The sequence below is a fragment of the Pteropus alecto genome, unplaced genomic scaffold (assembly GCF_000325575.1).
Source record: "Pteropus alecto unplaced genomic scaffold, ASM32557v1 scaffold398, whole genome shotgun sequence".
Classification (NCBI taxonomy): domain Eukaryota; kingdom Metazoa; phylum Chordata; class Mammalia; order Chiroptera; family Pteropodidae; genus Pteropus; species Pteropus alecto.
Window position 1 is genome coordinate 6781277 of NW_006442497.1, and position 20592 is coordinate 6801868.

At 37.5% G+C, this 20592-nt stretch overlaps 1 protein-coding gene and 1 pseudogene across 1 annotated transcript in view; one reads left to right on the forward strand and one right to left on the reverse strand.

The window, feature by feature from the left end:
* The window catches only part of DNAH9 (dynein axonemal heavy chain 9), a 312771-nt gene that overhangs the window by 48339 nt on the left and 243840 nt on the right, over nucleotides 1–20592 (forward strand). Inside the window, 2 exon segments of the mRNA XM_006922399.3 lie at nucleotides 5034–5230; nucleotides 5326–5750. Of these exon segments, the coding sequence (XP_006922461.1) occupies nucleotides 5034–5230; nucleotides 5326–5750 (622 nt within the window).
* On the reverse strand, nucleotides 18119–18237 carry LOC112471457 (annotated as a pseudogene).

Sequence of the window (20592 nt, forward strand, 5' to 3'; positions counted from 1 at the left end):
TGGAGGTTTGGGGTTCCTGGCCCCACACCCCTCTAAAAGATCTAGGAAGATGCCTCAGCCACATTTGACTGCAGGAAGTGTGAGAGAGATGGTCACCAAATGTAATGGCTCACCTTTGACCAATCACTAGCTCTCCTGATCTGGACTGTCTGATGTGTCAGTTGACCTCCTCTTAAAAAAAAAAACAAGAGGAGAGAGAGAAGATGGTGGTGTCACTCCAAGATTGTCAAAGTTCTCTTCCCTCTGTGGAAATGGGAGGGAAGTGGAATACATTTTCTTCACAACATAAAATGGCCAGGAGCTAGATTTTGCAGCTGCCTGAACTGAGGAGCTAGATAAAATTTAAAAGGCACTGATAAAGGTGAAGGAGCCTGAAAAGAATAACCTCTAAGAAGAAGAAAATTACTATGACCCTTTGCAGTTGCCCAGATGGACAATTTTATCTCCCTGGTCCACCTTACCGTTTCCACTTTCTCTTATTTGGTCAAGCTAATATCATTCCCATGGCTTGGTTTGGCCTCTCGTTCACCTCTCAGGCTCTAAATCCCACCTAAGTTAAATTCTACCCAATCTATCTAGAAATGCTCTCCCCCTTCTTATTGAATAAAGTGATTTACTCATACCAATGTTGTGGAACCATCAAGACCATCTGTTTTGTATGGAAATTATGTTGGCATTGCATCTAACATAAGGATTAGTTTCTCATGACAGCATATTGGGCAAAAATCTCATATAGTTGTAAAATTACAACTAAACTACAGAACAACCATCATGAGGAGTCAGTTGCCTGAGTTCTGGCTGAAAAGAAGTTCTATGACTGGGGACATACATAAATGGCTACCTCTATACTGGTAGGAGGAGCAGAGATGCAGAATGGGCTGGTGGGGTGGTTGAGAATTGGGAGCATTATTTTGGCTGCAGACATCTGCCTAGAGGAGCAGATATCCCCCTGGAGGAGTGAGGAACCCTGGCCTCACACTGGGCTCCAGGGTTCCAGTGCTAGGAAGAGAAGTCTCCACAACGTCTGGCTGTAAAAACTAGTGGAGATTGGGGTTGAATGAGATGGAGGGCTGCAGGAGTTGTAGACATTCCTCTTAAAGACCCTGCACGTCGACTTACTCACTGATGGATTCACTCATTCTGAGCTCCAGCACTAGGGCAGCTTCTTGAGAAGTACCAGAGACATACAGAGAGGAACTGAGTTATCTGGCTTCAGGGTGAGGGCTAGAGGGACAGCTTTCTCTCAGACAGAAGTGCTGGCAGAATCCATTGTTCTTTTGTCAAGCCCTTCCCCGCTCTGGTTTGCAGACCCAGGCAGCCACCATAGCTAAGCTCCATCAACCTAGTTAATGCAGATCACCCTGCCCAGGTGGTTCCCTGAGACTCCACCCCTCCCAATGTGCAGGCCCGCTTAAACTTCTTCCAGTGTTTTTTCCCATACAAATGGCCTGTCTTGGTTCATGCTGCAGAATTTCTAAAATTTCTCAAAGGTTCACAAAACCCAAACAAGAAGTATCTGTCCTCAGCATGCCTCATACCTCTTGCTGAACATTCCCAATCCTGGCACTAGCGGCAAGCCTCAGTTCATGGCTTGGCTTCTCTAGGCACTGCTAAGACCAGCACGGATGGTGGCCATCTGTGGATTACTTGCTGACTCTAGCCAGGTGGCTCTGGGCAGGCCACAGGCTGCAGCTGAACTTGGCCTACTATGGGGCACCTCCCAGGAAGCCCTTGGCCTGGCACATCTAGTGACCAGCTTCAACTGGAGCCAGAGCACCACCAGAGGCTGCATCCCAGGAGGACACACCCAAAGGGCAAACTTGGCAGGGACCAGAGCCCTACTAAAGTGAATCCTGCTCTGGAAGACTTGCTTACTAGCCAGTCCTCACAGCCAATTAGCCCAAGGGTTAATTCATCCAATCATCATGCAAAAAGCAATGAAGGCTCAACTACAAAAGGAGGGCACACACAACCCATAGAAAGGACACATCTGAAGCATCTGGCTCAGGTGACCAGGGAAGACTGCACCAATGGGCCCCACAGGACACTTACTACATAAGGCCACTCTACTAAGACCAGGAGACTTAGGAGCACTACCTAATACATAGTAACAAATACAGGTATGCAGCCAAAATGGAGAAACAAAGAAACATGTCTCAAATGAAAGAACAGAACAAAACTCCAGAAAATGAACTAAACAAAATGGACACAATCAATCTACCAGAAGCAGAGTTCAAAACACTGGTTATAAGGATGCTCAATGAACTAGGGGAAGAGTACATGAACTCAGTGAGAACTTTAACAAAGAGGTAGCAAACATAAAGATGAAGACAGAAAACATAAAAGAGTCAGTCATAATGAAGAATACAATAAACGAAATGAAGAATACATTAGAGAGAATCGACAGTAGATTGGAAGAAGCAGAGGATCAAATCAGCAATTTAGAAGATAGGTAGCAGAAAAATACCCAATCATTTAGAATCAAAGGACAGGTAAAGAGCTTCTCAGACAAGAAAAAGCTAAAGGAGTTCATTACCACTAAGCCAGTATTACAAGAAATGTTGGAGGGATTTCTTTAAGAAGAAGAGGAAAGAAAGAAAAAAGATAAAAAATATGAATAATGAAATAGCAGTAACTATATAATTATCAACAATTACTTTAAATGTAAATGTTTTAAATGCTCCAATCAAAAGACAGTGAAGTGGAATGGATAAGAAACAAAAACCTTATGTATGCTGCCTATAAGAGACTCAGAAAGTAAAGAAATGGAAAAAAATATTTCATGAAAATGGAAATGAATTAAACAAGAAAAGCTGGGGTAGCAATATTTATACCAGACAAAATAGATTTTAAAACAAAGGCTATAACAAGATACAAAGAAGGACCCCATAATCCCACTTCTGGTATTTATCTGAAGAAACTCAAACACTACTTTGAAGAGACATGTGAATCCATATGTTCATTTCATGATTTTTACAATAACCAAGATATGGAGGCAACCTGGTTATCCATAAATGGATGAATGGATAAAGAAAAGGTGTTATATATATATATACAATGGAATATTACTCAGCCATAAAAAAAAATAGAACCTTGCCATCTGCAATAACATGGATGGACCTAGAGGGTATTGTGCTGAGTGGAGTAAGTCAGAGAAAGACAAATGCCATGATTTCACTTACATGCAGAATCTAAAGACTAAAATAAAAAAACAAATGAACAGAAACAAACTCATAGATACAAGAACATTTTGATGGTTGCCAGATGGGAGGGGAGTTGGGGGTTGGGTGAAAGAGAAAGAGATTAAGAAGTACAAATTGATAGTTATTCATTAATATTGTAATAATATTGTAATAACTATGTATGATGTCTGATGGATACTAGATTTATCAGAGTGATCACTCTGTAAGTTATATAAATGTCTAATTACTATATTGTACACCTGATACTAATATAATATTGTATACCAATTGTAATTGCAAATAAAAAAAATATTTAAAAAATAAAATAATGCAAAAAATATTATATAGTCAAAATATTCTTGAAAAGGTTTTAAATCCTTTAAATTATATGCAATGTAATATACAAATTATAAGTATCTAATGCATGTAGGAATACAGAATATATTATCAGTACACATGCAAACCATACTCTGAAAGGTTTTTTTTAAAAAAACTGTTGTACGATAGTAGCATACTTACTATGATATTAGTAAACTTGCTTTCCTTTAAGTTAAAAGTGTATTTGAGAGGACACTTCTGAGTCCAATGATGCAAATTTTTCATTCCTGAAGTTTTGAAGGCAAGATCACAGTCTTACACATCTTTGAGGGTCTCACGGGTTTTTAGTTAGAGAGCTATGGCTAAGCTATGGTAACAAAAACCCTATCAATAATGCAGCTTAAAGGACAGAGAAGTCTATCCCCCAGATACTAGTCCAAAGTGAGTGCTCCCGGTTAATGAGAAAGTTTCTTCCACCCTGTAATTATATCACTCTCTAGGGCTTGGTCTTCTTTTCTGTGGTTGAGCTGGGTCACTGCCACATCCAGGCTCTAGCCTGTGGGAAGAGTAGAGGAGGCTTACTTGCTGTCTCAAAGGCTGCAGCCCAGACGTGGTACCCATCACTTCTTCCCACATTCCACTAGTTAGGGAATGGCATTGCTATACCTAACTGTAAGCTGGGAAATGCCACATGTGCAGTTAGTTATAACTCTATTTCTAGGGGAGAGGGGGTCAATGGATTTCAATGAGTAGTCTCTGCCACTCTCACTGTTCAGCACATAACAATTCCCTAAGCATTTCTACGATCAAAAAAATATGAAAGCAAGTGGTTACTGATAAAAGTTTAGTATTTATTTTGTACTTGGAACATCTTACTCATATTATATTTTGGTTTATATTTATCAAGTCAAGTAAATCCAAGTAATCATGGGTTTGTTATTTATACCGTTTTCAAAATTTGTATCACTATAGGACTGCAGAATTAAAATAAATTCTGTCTTTATAGAAAAAAAGCAGACTGTCAGGATTGTAACTTCTCTGTTTTTCACGCCTCTGCAACCATGGGTGAGCCTACCCCCATCCCCCTAGTGGCTGCCAATGGAATTGCCTGGTTTGTGCCTAGGAGGAAATCAGCTATTTCCAATAAATTGGCTTTGCAAAATCAACCTCTTCACAACCAGAGGCCGTATTGCCTCCCAGAAAACATTTGGGGATGTGGAAGGGGACTGGCTTGCATTGATCAGTCACTGGGATGTTCTCTCTGAATACAAGAAAAGTAAATGTTCTGCAATGCCCGAGACAGCCCTGTTTAAAAAATGGCTAGTTTAAAATGTCAGTGGTTCCCCTGTTGATAAACACTGTAGGACTGTCACTCTCACCTATTCTGGGTTTTACCAAATTTTACATTTTAGTTTTCTATACCCAAGCAGCTTATTTAAAGGAAAGAAATGCTCAATGCTCTGAGTGTTTTTAAAATGGGATTTCTCTTTGCCTATCTTACCCATTTTCTTTTTTTTCCTCCTTGTTTTTCAGAATGTAAGGCAGGACTCACCCCGATATTCGAAGCACAGATGAGCTTAGAAATCCCAGAAATAGTTTTCTCTCCATCTCTAGAGTCTGGAGTGAGGGGTGGCTTCTATGACATTGTTGAGGGTCTTATCGCCAGCATTTTTCGAATATCATCTTTGGTGCCACGGCTTTCCCCACAAAACAGCTCTCCCCACTATCAGGTAGTGGATCTGCAACCACCCTGCCTTCCAACATATCTGGGACTTCTTGCAAAGTGTTGGTGTATAACCTGCCTGCTGTTGTCTTGCTCCCCCAGGTTGACATGGAGGGCATGGCTGATTTGGCAAAGATGCGGAACATGCTCATGGAGAGAGTCCAGAGCATGATGGCCCTCTGCTACCTCTATCAAAACACCTTTAGTCAATACTCCTACCTTTATGTGGAGGACCGAAAGGAGATTCTGGGTCAGTTTCTGTTGTATGGGCATGTCCTCACACCTGAGGAGATCGAAGCTCATGCAGAAGACAGCATCCCAGAGAACCCTCCCCTCCTCCATCAATTTAAAGCACAGATTGACTCCTATGAAAAGCTCTATGAAGATGTGTGCAGGCTGGAGCCCATCAAGGTGTTTGACAACTGGATGAAGATTGATGTACGACCCTTTAAAGCATCTTTGCTGAATATAATTAAAAGGTGGAGCCTCATGTTCAAACAGCATCTTATTGACTATGTCACTAACAGGTAATATTGTTGTTCCAGCTTTCTTCTACCATCCCAGGCTGTCAGGAACTCCATGTTTTTAATTATCTTCATGTTTTCCTCCATGGGTTCATTGAAGTTCTAGGCTTTTAGACACCAATAGTAACTTTAGTCTTGCCCTTTCCTTTGTTCACCAGACATGGCCTCTTTTTGTTTTATTTTCCATTTGGTGCCCACTCAGTAAGTGGTAAATAATGTTCAATACAATAATAGCACATTCAATCTCCTTTCACAACTCTGACTCTGAAATCTCTTTAAGCTTGAGAGGTAGAAGGAGTCTAATGGGCCTCTTAGATTTTATTTTTACTACTCCTTGTCTCAGATTATCCAGCTGTGTAATGAGGAAGTCAGTAAATCCCTACACTTCTGATGCCTCTTGGTGCCCCTCTAGCATTGCAAGAGATTGGATCTGAAATTCTGTCTGTTCTGCTATGGACCTAGACCACTCAGCCTAGCACTAGACTTTCTAAGTGAGAGCTTCATCTTCTAAATAAATAATCAAGTTGGTTAGTAGTCTCCTGGTTACTTCACCTTAGCCTTATCCCCACAGATCCACCAAAGTCAGAATCTTAACTTCTATTCCCTCCCCACAGAATCCTGTAGGGTGGCACAGTCCCCCTCCATTCAGTGATCAGCTTTTGGTGTGTCAGCTGATGCTACAGGGGAGCTGTGATCCCTCCCCTGAGTTTGGGGCTGGTCTGGCTTAATGCTACAGCCATCCTGCTTCATGATCTAGAAAGGAAACAGCCAAGTCAAGGATGTGCCTATCTACAGATAAATTTTGCAGGGGTGATGGGCCACCACTAGAAAACCACAGGAAAGCAGTATGGGATGTTTAGAATAGGGATTCATGGATGTTCTTTAAGAAGAAGAAGCCAGTTTTCCACATTCAGGGAGGCAAGAAGGGGAAAGGAAGCAATGGTAGAAGTTGAGGAGGTAACAGTGATGCCTTGAATAGAGTACCATTCAAGGGACAGCTGCCCTGTGGTCCCTCTCCATCAGTAGGTCTGGTGATCCAAAGGCATAGGAACATTTCTCAAAATTTAGATTTCATTATTATTTAGGTTTGGCAAGGCCAACAGATCAATTCGTGAATTCCAGTAATAAAAGATAGTTTGTTGAATTCATAGATCCCGAGAAGAGGGGCACACCATACCATGCAGGGCCACACAGAAAGCACCAGGGGCATCAGGAGGCAAAGGGAGCAAGGAGGAAACATGAAGAAGAGCCTTTATTGTGGGTCCATGGAAAAGAATGGATGAGACAGGATAAGCAAGTTTAGCATTGGCTAGTTTGAATAATTTCAACAGGCACTGGGGCATAGGGAATGTTCTTAGTTGTCTGGTACTTGGCCTTAGGGTGATTAGGGCAGGTGGACAGTGGCATGGAGTATAGAGCCAGTTAAAGGAAGTGGTTGGGGATATAGACTCTGGATTGATTGGTTTGTATATGAAAGGCATGCTCAAAAGCAAGTCATTTACTATCTCTAGGAATTGGCTAACCCTGGAATGGGCAATTTCTCTAGGGTCAGCAGGGATCCAGATGTCAGAGCATCAAAAACACATGGTTGATACAGGGAATAGTGATAGCAGCTGGCATGCAACTCTACTGGGAAAGGCTTCGCAGGATCTAATAGTTGGCTTAACAGGATAAACACATGATAGATCAGTTAGAACTTAGTCCTTGTTCTTGAACCCCTATCTTCTATCTCTGAGAGGAGACAGTATGACTGGATTTCTCTAAGGTACCTACCTTCCAGTTTTATTAGTTAGTGATTCCATAAACTATCTATTTTGCTATACTTTAGGAGAATGCGTTATTGTGTTGTCAAGAATTGGATAAAATAGATATAAGAACAATAAAAACCATTTATTATGTGCTATGTAATTCTGTGATTTCCATTTTCCCTTAGTAGATGTCAGGATTAATCCCATCTTGCCTTACATCTTATGTACTTTACTTACTGTGAGAAGCACAAACTTTTTTGTGTCATCTGTCTTTTTCAGGGTAGGTTGCTGTGATATCATGATTTATAATAGGAAATATATATTTGGTCTTTGTCCCCACTTCTGGCACAGCTCCTAAAACCCTTTGAAATTCCTAAGTGTTGAGAGTAATATAGATGTATTTTGTTATACTAATGAGGTGACTTGTACCCCACCTAAAGATGAGTGCTGGTTACCAGGGGAACCAACCATGTAATTAGAGGTTGGAATTTTCAGCCCCACCTCACTGACTTCTAGGGAAGAAAGAGCGGCTGGAGGTTGAATCAATTGCCAATGGCCAGAGATTAAATCAATCATGCCTATGTAACCAAGCCTCCATAAAAACCAAAAGGGATGGAGTTTGGAAAGCTTCCAAGTAGGTTAACATATGGAGATTTGGGGAGAGTGGTAGGCTTGGAGAAGATATGGAAGCTCCACACTTTTCCCCTGTATGTTGGCCTATCTCTTCCATTCCTGAGTTGTATCTTCTATAATAAAACAGTAATCTAGTCAGTAAACAGGTTCCCTGAATTCTGTGAGCTGCTCTAACAAATTAATAGAACCCAAGCAAGAGGTCACTGAAACTTCTGATCTATAGTGAGTTCGTCAGAGGCAGAAGTGACCACCTGGATTTACAGTTGTTGTCTGGCAGGTATGGGGCAGTCAGGTAGGACAGAGCCCTTAACCTGTAGAATCTGATGGTATCTCCTGGTACAAAGTTTCAGAACTGTATTAAATGATAGGACATCCACATGGTGTCAGAGAATTGCTTGGTGGTATGGGGAACCCCTCTACTCCCACACATACATTGAAATGGTAATAGAATCCTAGTAGCTGTTATATAAAAAAATAATAATAATAACATGTTCTGTGTGGCCTAAACAACAGAAAATTATTTCTCACAATTATGGATGCTAGAAAGTCCAAGATCAATGTGCCAGCAATATGATGCCTGGTGAGAGCTATCTTCCTGGCTTGCAGATATCTGACTTCTCATTGTGTCCTCACATGGCCTTTCCTCCATGCCTGTGCAGAGAGAGAAGCGGTAGGTGGGTAGAGAGAAAAAGAGCTATCTATTTCTCTTTTTATAAGGCCACTAACCCCTTATGAGATCCTACCCTCTTGACCTCATCTAATCATAATTACCTCCCAAAGACCCCATCTCCAAATATTATCACATTGGTGGGTAGGGCTTCAGCATATGAATTTGTAGGGGACACAAACATTCAGTCCATAACATTACCTAAACTCTCACCTCCATTTAGCTCTTTATGCCTTAATGTGACTCAACCCCCAACCCTTGCCTTTGCAAAGCCTTCTCCTGTACCCTTCCCCTAGACCTCAGCGCCTTTCATCAGCAAATGCTCACTATATGTCTTCTCTGACCCTCTTTTTTGCTCTTCCAGAAACCCAGCCCTCTCTTTGGGGACACTGGTTGCCTTGTAGTACTTCCAAGTAGGGGCTGATTTTTCTCCTGTATCCTTCTTACCACTGGGCCTAGATGTAGATAAGGTATCCTTATTCTTCAGTGTTTCTTCCAGACTTTCTCACCACACTAACTTTCTTCAAAATCCTCAGCTCCACTGGAGCAAATTCTATTAGACACTACCAACTGCCACTTGTCTTTATGAAGTCACCTACCAAGCTTTTAGTCATTCTTCCCCATCACTGAAGATCTTATCATCTGGCTCAGTCTACCTTTCCCAGCCTTCTGCTGATAATCATCCTTAGTGAACCAATAGCCACATGCAGTCTTCATTTAACCTTTCAATTAATCATTTTGTTGACCTCTCTTTCCAACGCCCTTTCTCTCCACCATACTTCTGCTACCTAATTCCATATTATACTCTTGGTAGGGCAGAGGGAAAGATTTGGAAGTAATTGTTCTCTCTTCAGAATCTCAGGTTTAAGCATTCCATTCTCTAACCACCACCTGGTATCTTTCCAGGTCACTTTCTTGGCAATCCTGCCACCAAAATTCTTCAAATCTCTCCAGATTTCCCATCTTTTGGCCCCTATGCTTTCTCAGTGTTTATCACTCTCGCTCACCATTCCCACTTCTACCTTATAAAACCATGACTCTATCTAAACTCAGTGCTCCACACCTGCACCTGAGTGATTCATCCTTGATGAAGGAAAAACAAACCATTCTTCTGACCAATCTCATATTACATTTATAAATATAAAATTCAAGTAGGTCCTTTGCATTTTCATAGATGCTTCCCAAACTCTTTTTTCTTCTCTCTCCTATATGAACCTCATATATCCTCTCTGCCCTTATAACCTCGGCTCTCATTTCACTGAAAAATTAGAAGCAATCACAAGAGAATGAACTCACATTTTCATGGAAAAATCTACCAGTCAACTTCCATTTGAAGCCATACATTCAACTACCTCAGCTGTTTCAGTGGATAAGCTATGCCTGCTTTTCTAAGTCTAGCCTCTTTCTTCTCATCTACTTAAGACTTATCTCCTTAAATATTCCCTATCAATTCTCAACAGCATGCAAATGTATTATCACATCTGCCATCTTAAAATAAAAAGAAACATGGCCCCACAAGTCCTCTGGCTACACCATTTATTTTTTTTGTGGACTCCTTCACAGCAAAACTTAAAGAGATGTGTTTATACTTGATTCTTTTACTTCTTCCTCCATTCTCTCCATATAAAAAGTTTTATTATGAAATATAGCATACATACAATTTAGAGAAAAATATTACAACAAATACTTGTATTTGCATTATCCGGTTAAATAAAAGAATATTGGCTATATTTTAAATTTCCTATATGCACTCTTTTCCCTGATCAAATAAATTCTTCTCACTCCCCGTCAGACGTTACCTCTGTCCTAAATGTGACATAATCTTTTTTATGATTTCTTCATGGCTTTATATGTGCTTATATATATCCACACACACATCATACATATAGATACACACTCATACACAAATACATATATAAATTTGTATTTTAAAACTTTATGAAAATAAAACAATTTTGCATATTGTATATTTTTCTGTGTTCTATTTTTTACTCAGCATTATGTTTATGATCCATCTATGTTTGGAGTATAGCAGTAGTTCATTCATTTTCATTGCCGTAGAGTATTCCATCATATGAATATACCACAACTTATCTGTGGTTAATGAACATGTGGGTTCTTTCAGAGATGTTGCTAATATCAACAGTATTGCTATGAATACTGTTACACACGTATTGTGGTGTACATGGGCACAATTTCCTCTAAGGTATATACATAAGAGCAGCATTGCTGAGTCAAATAGAATGCATATAATGCCAACTGTCTCCAAGGCAGAACAGCCAGGTGTGACAATTCCTGTACCCCCACATCTTTGACGATGGACCGTTTAATGCTAACCATTATATTGGGAGCTTAGTGGTATCTCATTATGGTAAATATTTTGCATTACGCTAATTAGGAATAAAGTGGCCCATCTTTTATATTTTGGGTGAGTCATTATATTCTTTCTATTATATTCACAGCTCTTGCCTATTTTTATTAGACTTTATATTTTCCTTTTTGATATTTAGAAGTAACTTAAGTATTCTATATCTAATCCTTTGCTAGTTGTATATATTGCAAATATAGACTCTCATTTTGTGGCTTGTCTTTCCATTGCATTTACAGTATATTTTGAAGAGTAGTTCTTCATTTTAATGTAGCCGAAATGTGTTCATCTTTCCCTTTATGTAGCTCCTCATGTCTTGTTAAATAAATCCTTTATTTCCCTGAAATCCTAAAGATACTCTCCTATAGCCTCTCCTAAAAGTTTTATAGTTTTATCTTTCACGTTAAGTATCCCCTTGTCTGCTGATGCATTAATATGACACAGTCCTCATGACTAGCTCTGTAATAAATTTTAATATCTGGCAGGGCAATACTACACTTCATTCATTTTCATTAAGAATGCCTCAACAATTCTTGGCCCTTAATATTTTACATAATTTTTCAAACAATTTTTTAAATTGCAGCTGGCATACAATATTATCTTAGTTGGCATACAATATTCAGGTGTACAACATAATGATTAGACATTCATATTATTTACAAAGTGATCACCCAGATAAGTCTGACACCATATATAGTTATTACAATATTATTGACTATATTCTTTATGCTGTACTTTATATCCCTATAACTTTTATAACTTCCCATTTGTATTTCTTAATCCCTTCCTCTTTTTCATCCACCCTTAAACACCTTTTCCATCTGGCATCAAAATGTTCTCTGTATCTATGAGTTTTTCTGTTTCATTTGATTATTTTGGTTTTTTTTTTTTAGATTCAACATGTAAATAAAATCATGATGTTCGTCTTTCTCCGTCTGACTTATTTAATAGTATAATACCCTAGGTCCATCCATACTGTTGCAGATGGCAAGATTTCATTCTTTTTTAGACTTGTGTAATGTTCTATTGTATATATGTACCACTTCTTTTTTATTCATTCATCTATTGTTTGACACTTAAATCACTTCTATATTTTGGTTATTGCAGATAATGCTTCTGTGAACATATGAATGCTGTCTTTTCAAATTAGTGTTTTAGGTGTCTTCAGATGAATACCTAGAAGTGGAATTACTGAGTCCTTCTTTGTCTCTTGTTATAAGCTTCGTCTTAAAGTCTATTTTGTCTGGTATGTTATTGCTACCCCAGCTTTTTTATTTATTTCCATTTTCATGAAATATCTTTTTCTATCCCTTTACCTTTAGTCTGTGTGTGTCTTTCGATCTGAAGTCTCTTGTAGGCAGCATATGTAAGGGTTTTGTTTTCTTATTCATTCAGCCACGCTTTCTTTTAATTGGAGCATTTATTTAATCTATTTACATTTAAAATAATTGTTGATAGATATGTAGTTACTGCTATTTAGTTATTCATATTCTTTATATATTTTTTTCTTCTTAAAGAAGTCCCTCCAACATTTCTTATAATACCTGCTTGCTAATAATGAACTCCTTTAGCTTTTTCTTGTCTGAGAAGCTCTTTATCTGTCCTTTGATTCTAAATGACAGGTTTGCTGGGTAGAGTAATCTTGGTTGTAGGTTCTTGTTTTTAATCACTTTGAATATTTTCTGCAAATCCCTTCTGGCCTGCAAAGTTTCTGTTGAGATATCAGCTGACAGTCTTATGGGAACTTCCTTGTAGGTGACTGTTTTTCTCTTGCTGCTTTTAAGATTCTCTCTTTGTCCTTAACCTTTGGCATTTTAATTATGATGTGCCTTGGCATGGGCCTCTGGGTTCATCTTGTTTGCGACTCTGCATTTCCTGAGCTTGTATGTCTATTTCCTTCACTAGGTTAGGGAAGTTTTCCGTCATTATTTCTTCAAATAGGTTTTCGATTCCTTGCCCTCTCTCTTCTCCTTCTGGTACCCCTATGATGCAAATGTTAGTATGCTTAATGTTGTCCCAGAGGCCCTTGAAATATCCTCATTTTGGGAGGTTCATTTTTCTTGGTGTTCTGATTGGGTGTTTTCTACTACTTTATCTTCTAAATCGCTGATTCAGACCTCTGCTTGCTCTAATCTATTGTTAATTCCTCCTCAGGTATTCTTCATTTCAGTTACTGTAGTCTTCATTTCTGACTGGTTCTTTTTTGTTTTCTGTCTCCATCTTTATGTTTTCTGTCTCTTTGTTGAAGTTCTCACTGAGTTCATCTACTCTTCCCCTAAGTTCATTGAACATCCTTATAACTAGTGTTTCGAACTCCTCATCTGGTAGATTGCTTGTCTCCATTTTCTTTAGTTCTTTTTTTGGAGATTTGTTCTGTTCTTTCATTTGGGACATGTTTTTATATCTTCCAATTTGGCTAACCCCCTGTGTTTATTTCTATGTATTAGGTAGGGCTGCTATGTCTCCCAGTCTTAGTAGAGTACCCTTATGTAGTAGGTATCCTATGGGCCTAGTGGTACAGTCTTCCCTGGCCACCTGAGCCAGGTGCTTCAGGTGTGTCCCTTGTATGGGTTGGGTGTATCCTTGCTTGTCATAATTGAGCCTACATTGCTTTTTGCTTGTCAATGGGAGGGACTGGCCCTCAGTTTGATTGGTTGTAAGGAATAGCCATGACTATAGTGGAGGAGCTGTATGGAGTAGGATTCACTTTAGCAGGACTCTGGTGCCTGCATAGTCTACCATTTGAGTGTGTTATCTTCATATATGGCCCTGGTGATACTCTGGCTCAGACCAAAGGCAGCTACTGGTCATGCAGGCCTGGGTCTCCAGGTGGGGCCTCACTGTAGACCAAGTTCAGCCTCAGTCTGTGCCCTGCTCAGAGCCACGTGGCTTGAGCCACCAAGCAATCTGCAGATGGCCATGACCTGCATTAGGCTTGGATTTGCCTCAAGAGGCCAAGACACAAACAAGGCCAGCTGCTGCTAGTGCTGGGTTTAGGGATGTTCAGCAAGAAGTATGGGGCACGCTGAGGCCAGACGCTGCTTGTTTAAGTTTTGTAAACTTTTGAGGGATTTTAGGAAAGTCTGCAGCATGAGCCAAAATAGGCCATTTGTATGGAAAAGCCACTGAAAGTGACTTGGATGGCCCCACAAGTTGTTTGGGGTGGGGTCTCAGGGAACCACCAGGGTGGGGATAATTGGGTTAGCCAGGTTAATGGAGACCAGATATGGCAGCCACATTCATCTGCACCTGGGAAGCGGGAGAGTATCAACAAAGGAACAGTGGCTTCTGCTAATACTTTTGTCTGGTAGACAGTTGCCCCTCCAGCCCTTGTTCTGTAGCCAGACAATTCAGTTCCTCCCCATATATCTCCAGTACCTATCAAGCTGCTGTGTCAGTACTGGAGCTCAGAGCAAGTGAGTCTCTCAGTGAGTAAGTAATTGTGTGGGCTCCTAAAGAGGCATCCCTCTATCTCACTCAGCTACAATCTGCTCTGGTTTTCACAACCAGACATTGTGAGGACTTCTCTTCCTGGCACTGGAACTCTGGGCTGAGGAGCCTGGTGTAGTCTCAGGACCCCTTCCTTCTCTGGAGGGATCTCTGTAGTCAAGATTTCCTCCCAATTTTCAACTGCCACATGTGGGTATGGAACCTGCCCATTCTGCATCTCCACCCCTCCTACCAGTCTTCAAGTGGCCTCTTCTATGTGTCCCCATTGTGGGACTTCTGTTCAGCTAGACTTCAGGTGATTCTCATAATGATTATTCTGTTGTTTCGTTGTAATTTAGATGTGTTCATGAAAGGAGGCAAGCACAACATTTACTTTTCTGCCATCTTGATCAGAAGCCTATTTTACATAAATTTTAAAATCAGTTTGTAAATGAAAATGTCTATAGGGATTTTAATTGTATTTGCAGTGACTATAGATCAATATGAGGAGAATTGTCATTTTTATATTTTCAAGTATTCCTGTCCAAGAACACGTTATCCCTTCATTTATATATGTCATTTTAAATATTCTTTAATGAAATTTTGTATTCAGACTTTAAAAATATTTTTATGTATTTGTTAAGATTTATTCTTTGGTATTTTACTTTTTGGTTCCTAGTATAAATGATATTTTAAAATCATATTTTCTTTGGAAATGTAATTGATTTTTTTATATTGATTTAGTAGCAAGCAACTTTACTAAATTAACTTATTAAGTCTAATAATTTGTGTACTCTTTCTGGTTTGCTATATACAGTCATCATCTACAAAGTTATGATAGTTTCATATCTTCCCTCTCAGTCTTTTTTTTAAAATATATTTTATTGCTATTTCTTATCTTTCCATACTGCCTAGGATTTCCGGTCCAATGGTCCATGAGGTGATAATAACAAGTATCCTTGCCTTGTAATTGATCTTAAAGGGGATGCTTTCAGTATTTTGATACTAAGCATAATAATATTTGCTGTGAGTTTTTGTGGATTCTCTTTATCTGATTAAAGAAGTTTGTTAAGGAAACTTAGCATAAATAAATAATAACTTTTTATCAAGTGCTTTTTTTAATTCCACTAAGATAGTTGTTTTTTCACTCAATATTAAAGTGATGAACATATTATTTGCTTTCTAATTTTAAACCTACCTGGCATTATTGAGATAAGCCCAACACAAAGTGTTATCTTTTCCAATATATCCACTGGATGATTTTGTTTGCAAATATTTTGTTTAGTATTGATGCATCTATGTTTGCAATTGAGATTGGCCTTCAGTTTTTCCTTCTTTTACTGTCTTTGTCTGATCTTGCTCTGTGATTTTGTTAGTTTCGCAAAATGAGTAAGAAATAATCCTTGTTTATTCTCTGAAAGAGTCGGTGTAAGGTTGGAATTCTCTGCCTTGAAAGTTCGATTTAAATCTCCTATTAAGCCATCTGGGCTTGGTATTTTCTTTGTGGCAAGATTTTTACTTATAATTTCTCTAATGGTTGTAGAGATATTAAGGATTTATATTCCTTAATAAGTTATATTTGTCTAGAAATATATTCATTTCATGTAAGTTTTCAAATTATTATCATAAAATTTATGATATTCTTTTACCTATTTAATCTATACAGAATCTATGGTTATGCCCCTCTCCTTGTTTCTATTAAATTTTATTTGTGCTTTCTGGCTTCTTTTCTTAATTAACATTGCCACAGATTTACAAAGAACTATCTTAGGAACATACTGATCTTCTTCATTATAATTTTATTTCTATTTCAATAATTTATTCTTTTTAAATTTTTTTATTTTTCAATTATAGTTGGCATACAATATTATATTACTTTCAGGTGTACAACATAGTGATTAGATATTTATATAACTTTTGAAGCGATCACCCCAATAAATCTAGTACTCATCTGACATCATACATAGTTATTACAATATTATTGTTTATATTCCTTATGCTATACCTTACATTCTCATGACTATTTTGTAACTACCAATTTGTATTTCTTAATCTCTCCCTTTTAAAAAAATCTGGCAAACATCAAACTGTTCTCTGTATCTGTGAGTTTGTTTCTTTTTGTTTGTTTGTTCATTTTGTTCTTTAGATTCCACATATAAGTGAAATCATATGGCAATTGTCTTTCTCTGTCTGACTTAGTCCACTCAGCACAAAACCCAATAATTTGTTCTTTTATGTTTATTATTTCTTTTGCTTTTTTTGGATTTATTTTCATTACTTTGGCTGACTTAAGATGGATGCTTTATTTATTTTGAGCCCTCTGAAACACTTAAAGTTATAAATTCCATTCTCAGTACAATTTTACCTATATATCACAAGCCTATAGTATGCAATATTTTTATTATAATTTTCTTCTAAAATGTTTAATATCCATTATGATGTGTTTGTATATTTTTAACTTTCCAAACATGGGATTCTTCTAGTTACATCTGTTATTAATTTTTTTGTAATTGCACTGTGGTCAGAGACTGTGATATATATGTAATAACAACTTCTGAAATTATTTGAAGCTTGCTTTATGCACACCCATACGGTCAGTTTTATAAGTGTTCTGCGCACCTATTTGAAAAAAAAATGTATGTTCTTTAACTGTTAGGTGTAATGTTCTATACCTGCTTATTTGATCGAACTTATAAATTGCTTTATTCAAATCCACTGTATCCTCACTGCCTTGGGTTTTTTCCTTTATTGTCTGCTTTAATTTATCAATTACAGAGATAGTCATGTTAAAAATCTTCCAGTTTTATGGTAGATTGTGAATTTCTCTTAGTAATTCTGTCACTTTTTGTATCATATTTTAAGGTTATGATATACGAGCATACAGAATTTGACTTTTTATATCTTCCTGACAAATTGAAACTTTCGGCCACACATTAAAGATTTTCTTTATCACTAGCTATATTTCTTGTAGTAATGTCTGTTTTGTCTTATATTACTATAATTAAACCTTTGTATGATATTTGCCTGATGTCTCTCATTTTATCCCTTGGCTTTCAATCTTTCTATCCCTTCATATTAGGTGAGGTTTTTATAATTGGCATAGAATTGAATGTTTTATCTACCTTACTATTGATCTTGTAACTGGAGTGTTTTGTTCATTAACATCTATTATGCTAGATTTGGATTCAATTCTACCATTTTATTATATACTTTATATTTGTTTTCTTTCTTTTTTTTTCCTCCTTTCTTGTCTGCTTTTGGGTTGAATGTGTGTTTTTTTTAGTGTTTTCTTAATTTTTACTTCTTGTTCTTTTTACTTTCTGCTATTTTGCATGTTGGTCTATCTCGGTTTATTATTCTAATGAATACTATAGCTATTTTAATAAGCATCCTTAAAAAGAATAATTTATCAGTATTGTTACTCTCCTCATAATCAATACAAAGACTTTAGAATGGTTTGATCTCAACTGTTCATCCATTGAATTATATTCTTTTATTCCCAGTAATTTCTTTTTTTTTTCTTTAACACCTACAGCACCTGGTATTCCTAAGTGGTCTCCCATCCAAGTACTAACCAGGCCCAACCCTGCTTAGCTTCCAAGATCAGAAGAGATCGAGCACATTCAGGGTGGCATGGTTGTAGACAACATTCCCAGTAATTTCAATTGTTGTCTATTATTTATTTAAACTCAAAAAATTATACTTTATTTTATACATTCAATGTTTGTTTAGATTTACTAAATACTTACTGATACCTTTGCTCGTTACGTCACAGACCTATTATCTATACATTAGAAATTCTTCTAATAAGGGTCTATCAGTAGAACTCTCTCATTATTTCTTTGTATGAAAAGCATATATTTTGACCATGTCCTTGAAAAAAATTGTTTTGTGAATGAGAGAATTCTAGGTAACAGGTATTTTCTATGAGTCTATTGAAAATACCCAACTGGGTCCTGACTTCCATCTTTGTTACTAAGTAGTCAGCCATCAGTCTAATTTTTGTTTGTTTGTTTTGTTTTGTTTTTGTTTTGTAGAAATATGTCTTTGCTCTGAAGCTAATTTTCAGAATTTTTTTTTTTTTTGCCCTTTTTGATAATCTGTAGTTTCCTACTAAAGTGCCTCTGTGAGAGTTTCTTTATAATAATCCCACCCAGAATTTGTTAGGCTATACATTTGGTGTCTTCCAGCAATTCAAGAAAATTCTCGTCCAGGACCTCCTCAAAGATTGCTTCTTGCCCATCCTTTCTGTATTCTGGAGCTCTTATACACTTATGTGAGATCTTTTCACTGTCCTCTATGTTTTTTAACAATTTTCAGTTTCTTGTCTTACTATACTACATTTTCAGTAACTTCTCCACTTTTATCATACAACAGTCTAATTCTGTCCCTTGGCTTTGTCTAAATCTGTTTAATCCATTCAACGAGCTTTAGATTTTAATTATACTTTCTATTTTTAGATCTATTTGATTACTGTGTAATTTTGCTTGCTCATTTTTATACCCTCTTGTTCTTTGCTCAAGTTTTAAGGCTTCAGTTTTATTTATTCATTTTTTCACTTTTATAATATGTCAATTAGAGAGTGTTCTGAAGATAACATTTGATTTGTCAACTTAAAAATGGTTTCTTTCTTCATTCCATAGATTAAAAATAACAAAGGCCTACAGAAAATTTTTAGCTTATTTCTCCTGGAATTGCCTATATAGCACAGTATGATCATTTTTGCTTTGCTAAAACACATATCAAAAGCTTTTCCTGTGCTACTCTTTGCAAAGTAATACCATCATAGGCCATAATTTTCATGTTACTCACCTCAATAAATTTTGTCACTTTTCGGAATCCATCATTCAATAAAAATGTTCACACACTATCACAGATTCATGGAGGCATATTTGAAGAGCCTCTGAAATTGCTTTCATTCGTGACTTTGAAACAATGCTAAATTTATACTTTAACATAAAGCTTGGTTGAGGAAAAGGGCTGTGACCTACTGAGCTGTAAGAGCTTACCTAGGTTTCTGGAGGGTAATTTCTAAAGAAAGTATTTCTGTCTAAGCTCATATGTCATACTTAAAAATATGAAGATGTTCTTAGTCTTGAATTGATGTTTGAGAAATGGCAGACAAGGCACTTTACCCTGCTGTGTGGGTCAAGAACAGTGAAGTAAGGTGCTTAAACAAGAATTCTTTTTTTCACCTTTAAATATATCGAATATTGCTATTTTATATTCTGCATCTGAATTCTAATATCTGAAATGTCACAGGTTTAATTTTGCTGTTTCTGCTGGCTCCTACTTATGGTGACTTCCTTCCTTGTGTATTTTGTGACTTTTGATTATAAAAATAATGTTCCTTGGAATCTCATCTGTGGGAATCCTTTAAAGATTAGATTATACTTGTACCTCTCCAGAAAGGATTTGTATTTCTTTCTGCCAGTCATCAAAGGACTCTTTCAACCTCAGACTACTTGTACTTCTACTTGCCCAGTGGTCTACGTAGTACCCAGGTTAAGGTAGGCAAGTTTCCATACTGTCCCTTTCTGTGCAGCATATTTATTTCTTGTTCACCCTTATGGTATCGCAGCTTCATGTGCAGCTTCCTATTAGCCTCCTCACCTCGTGTGGGTTCTAGGCTTAGTCTCCTGTTCCCCATATGCCATAAAGTAATCAAAATAGAGGTTCAAATTCTTCAGGGTTCAGTAGAAACTATCATACGAAAGCCAGCTTTGAAACATGCATAGTTCTTGCTTTCACTACATTTTCAACCTCTAGAGATTCCTTAATTTCATGCCACCTTAGCGATGCATTTTAAAATGATTTTGAAATATTTGCTTAAGCATTTCAGTTGTTTTAGCAGAGGGGTTATACATATTACCATGTATATCAGACAGCTAGAAACAGAAGTCCACAATTCTTCAATTTACTCTGCAGTCACCTATGATTTTCATACGGCCGAATCCTGTGGTAATTATCAGTCTTCACCTTACTTGTATTTTTCAGCAG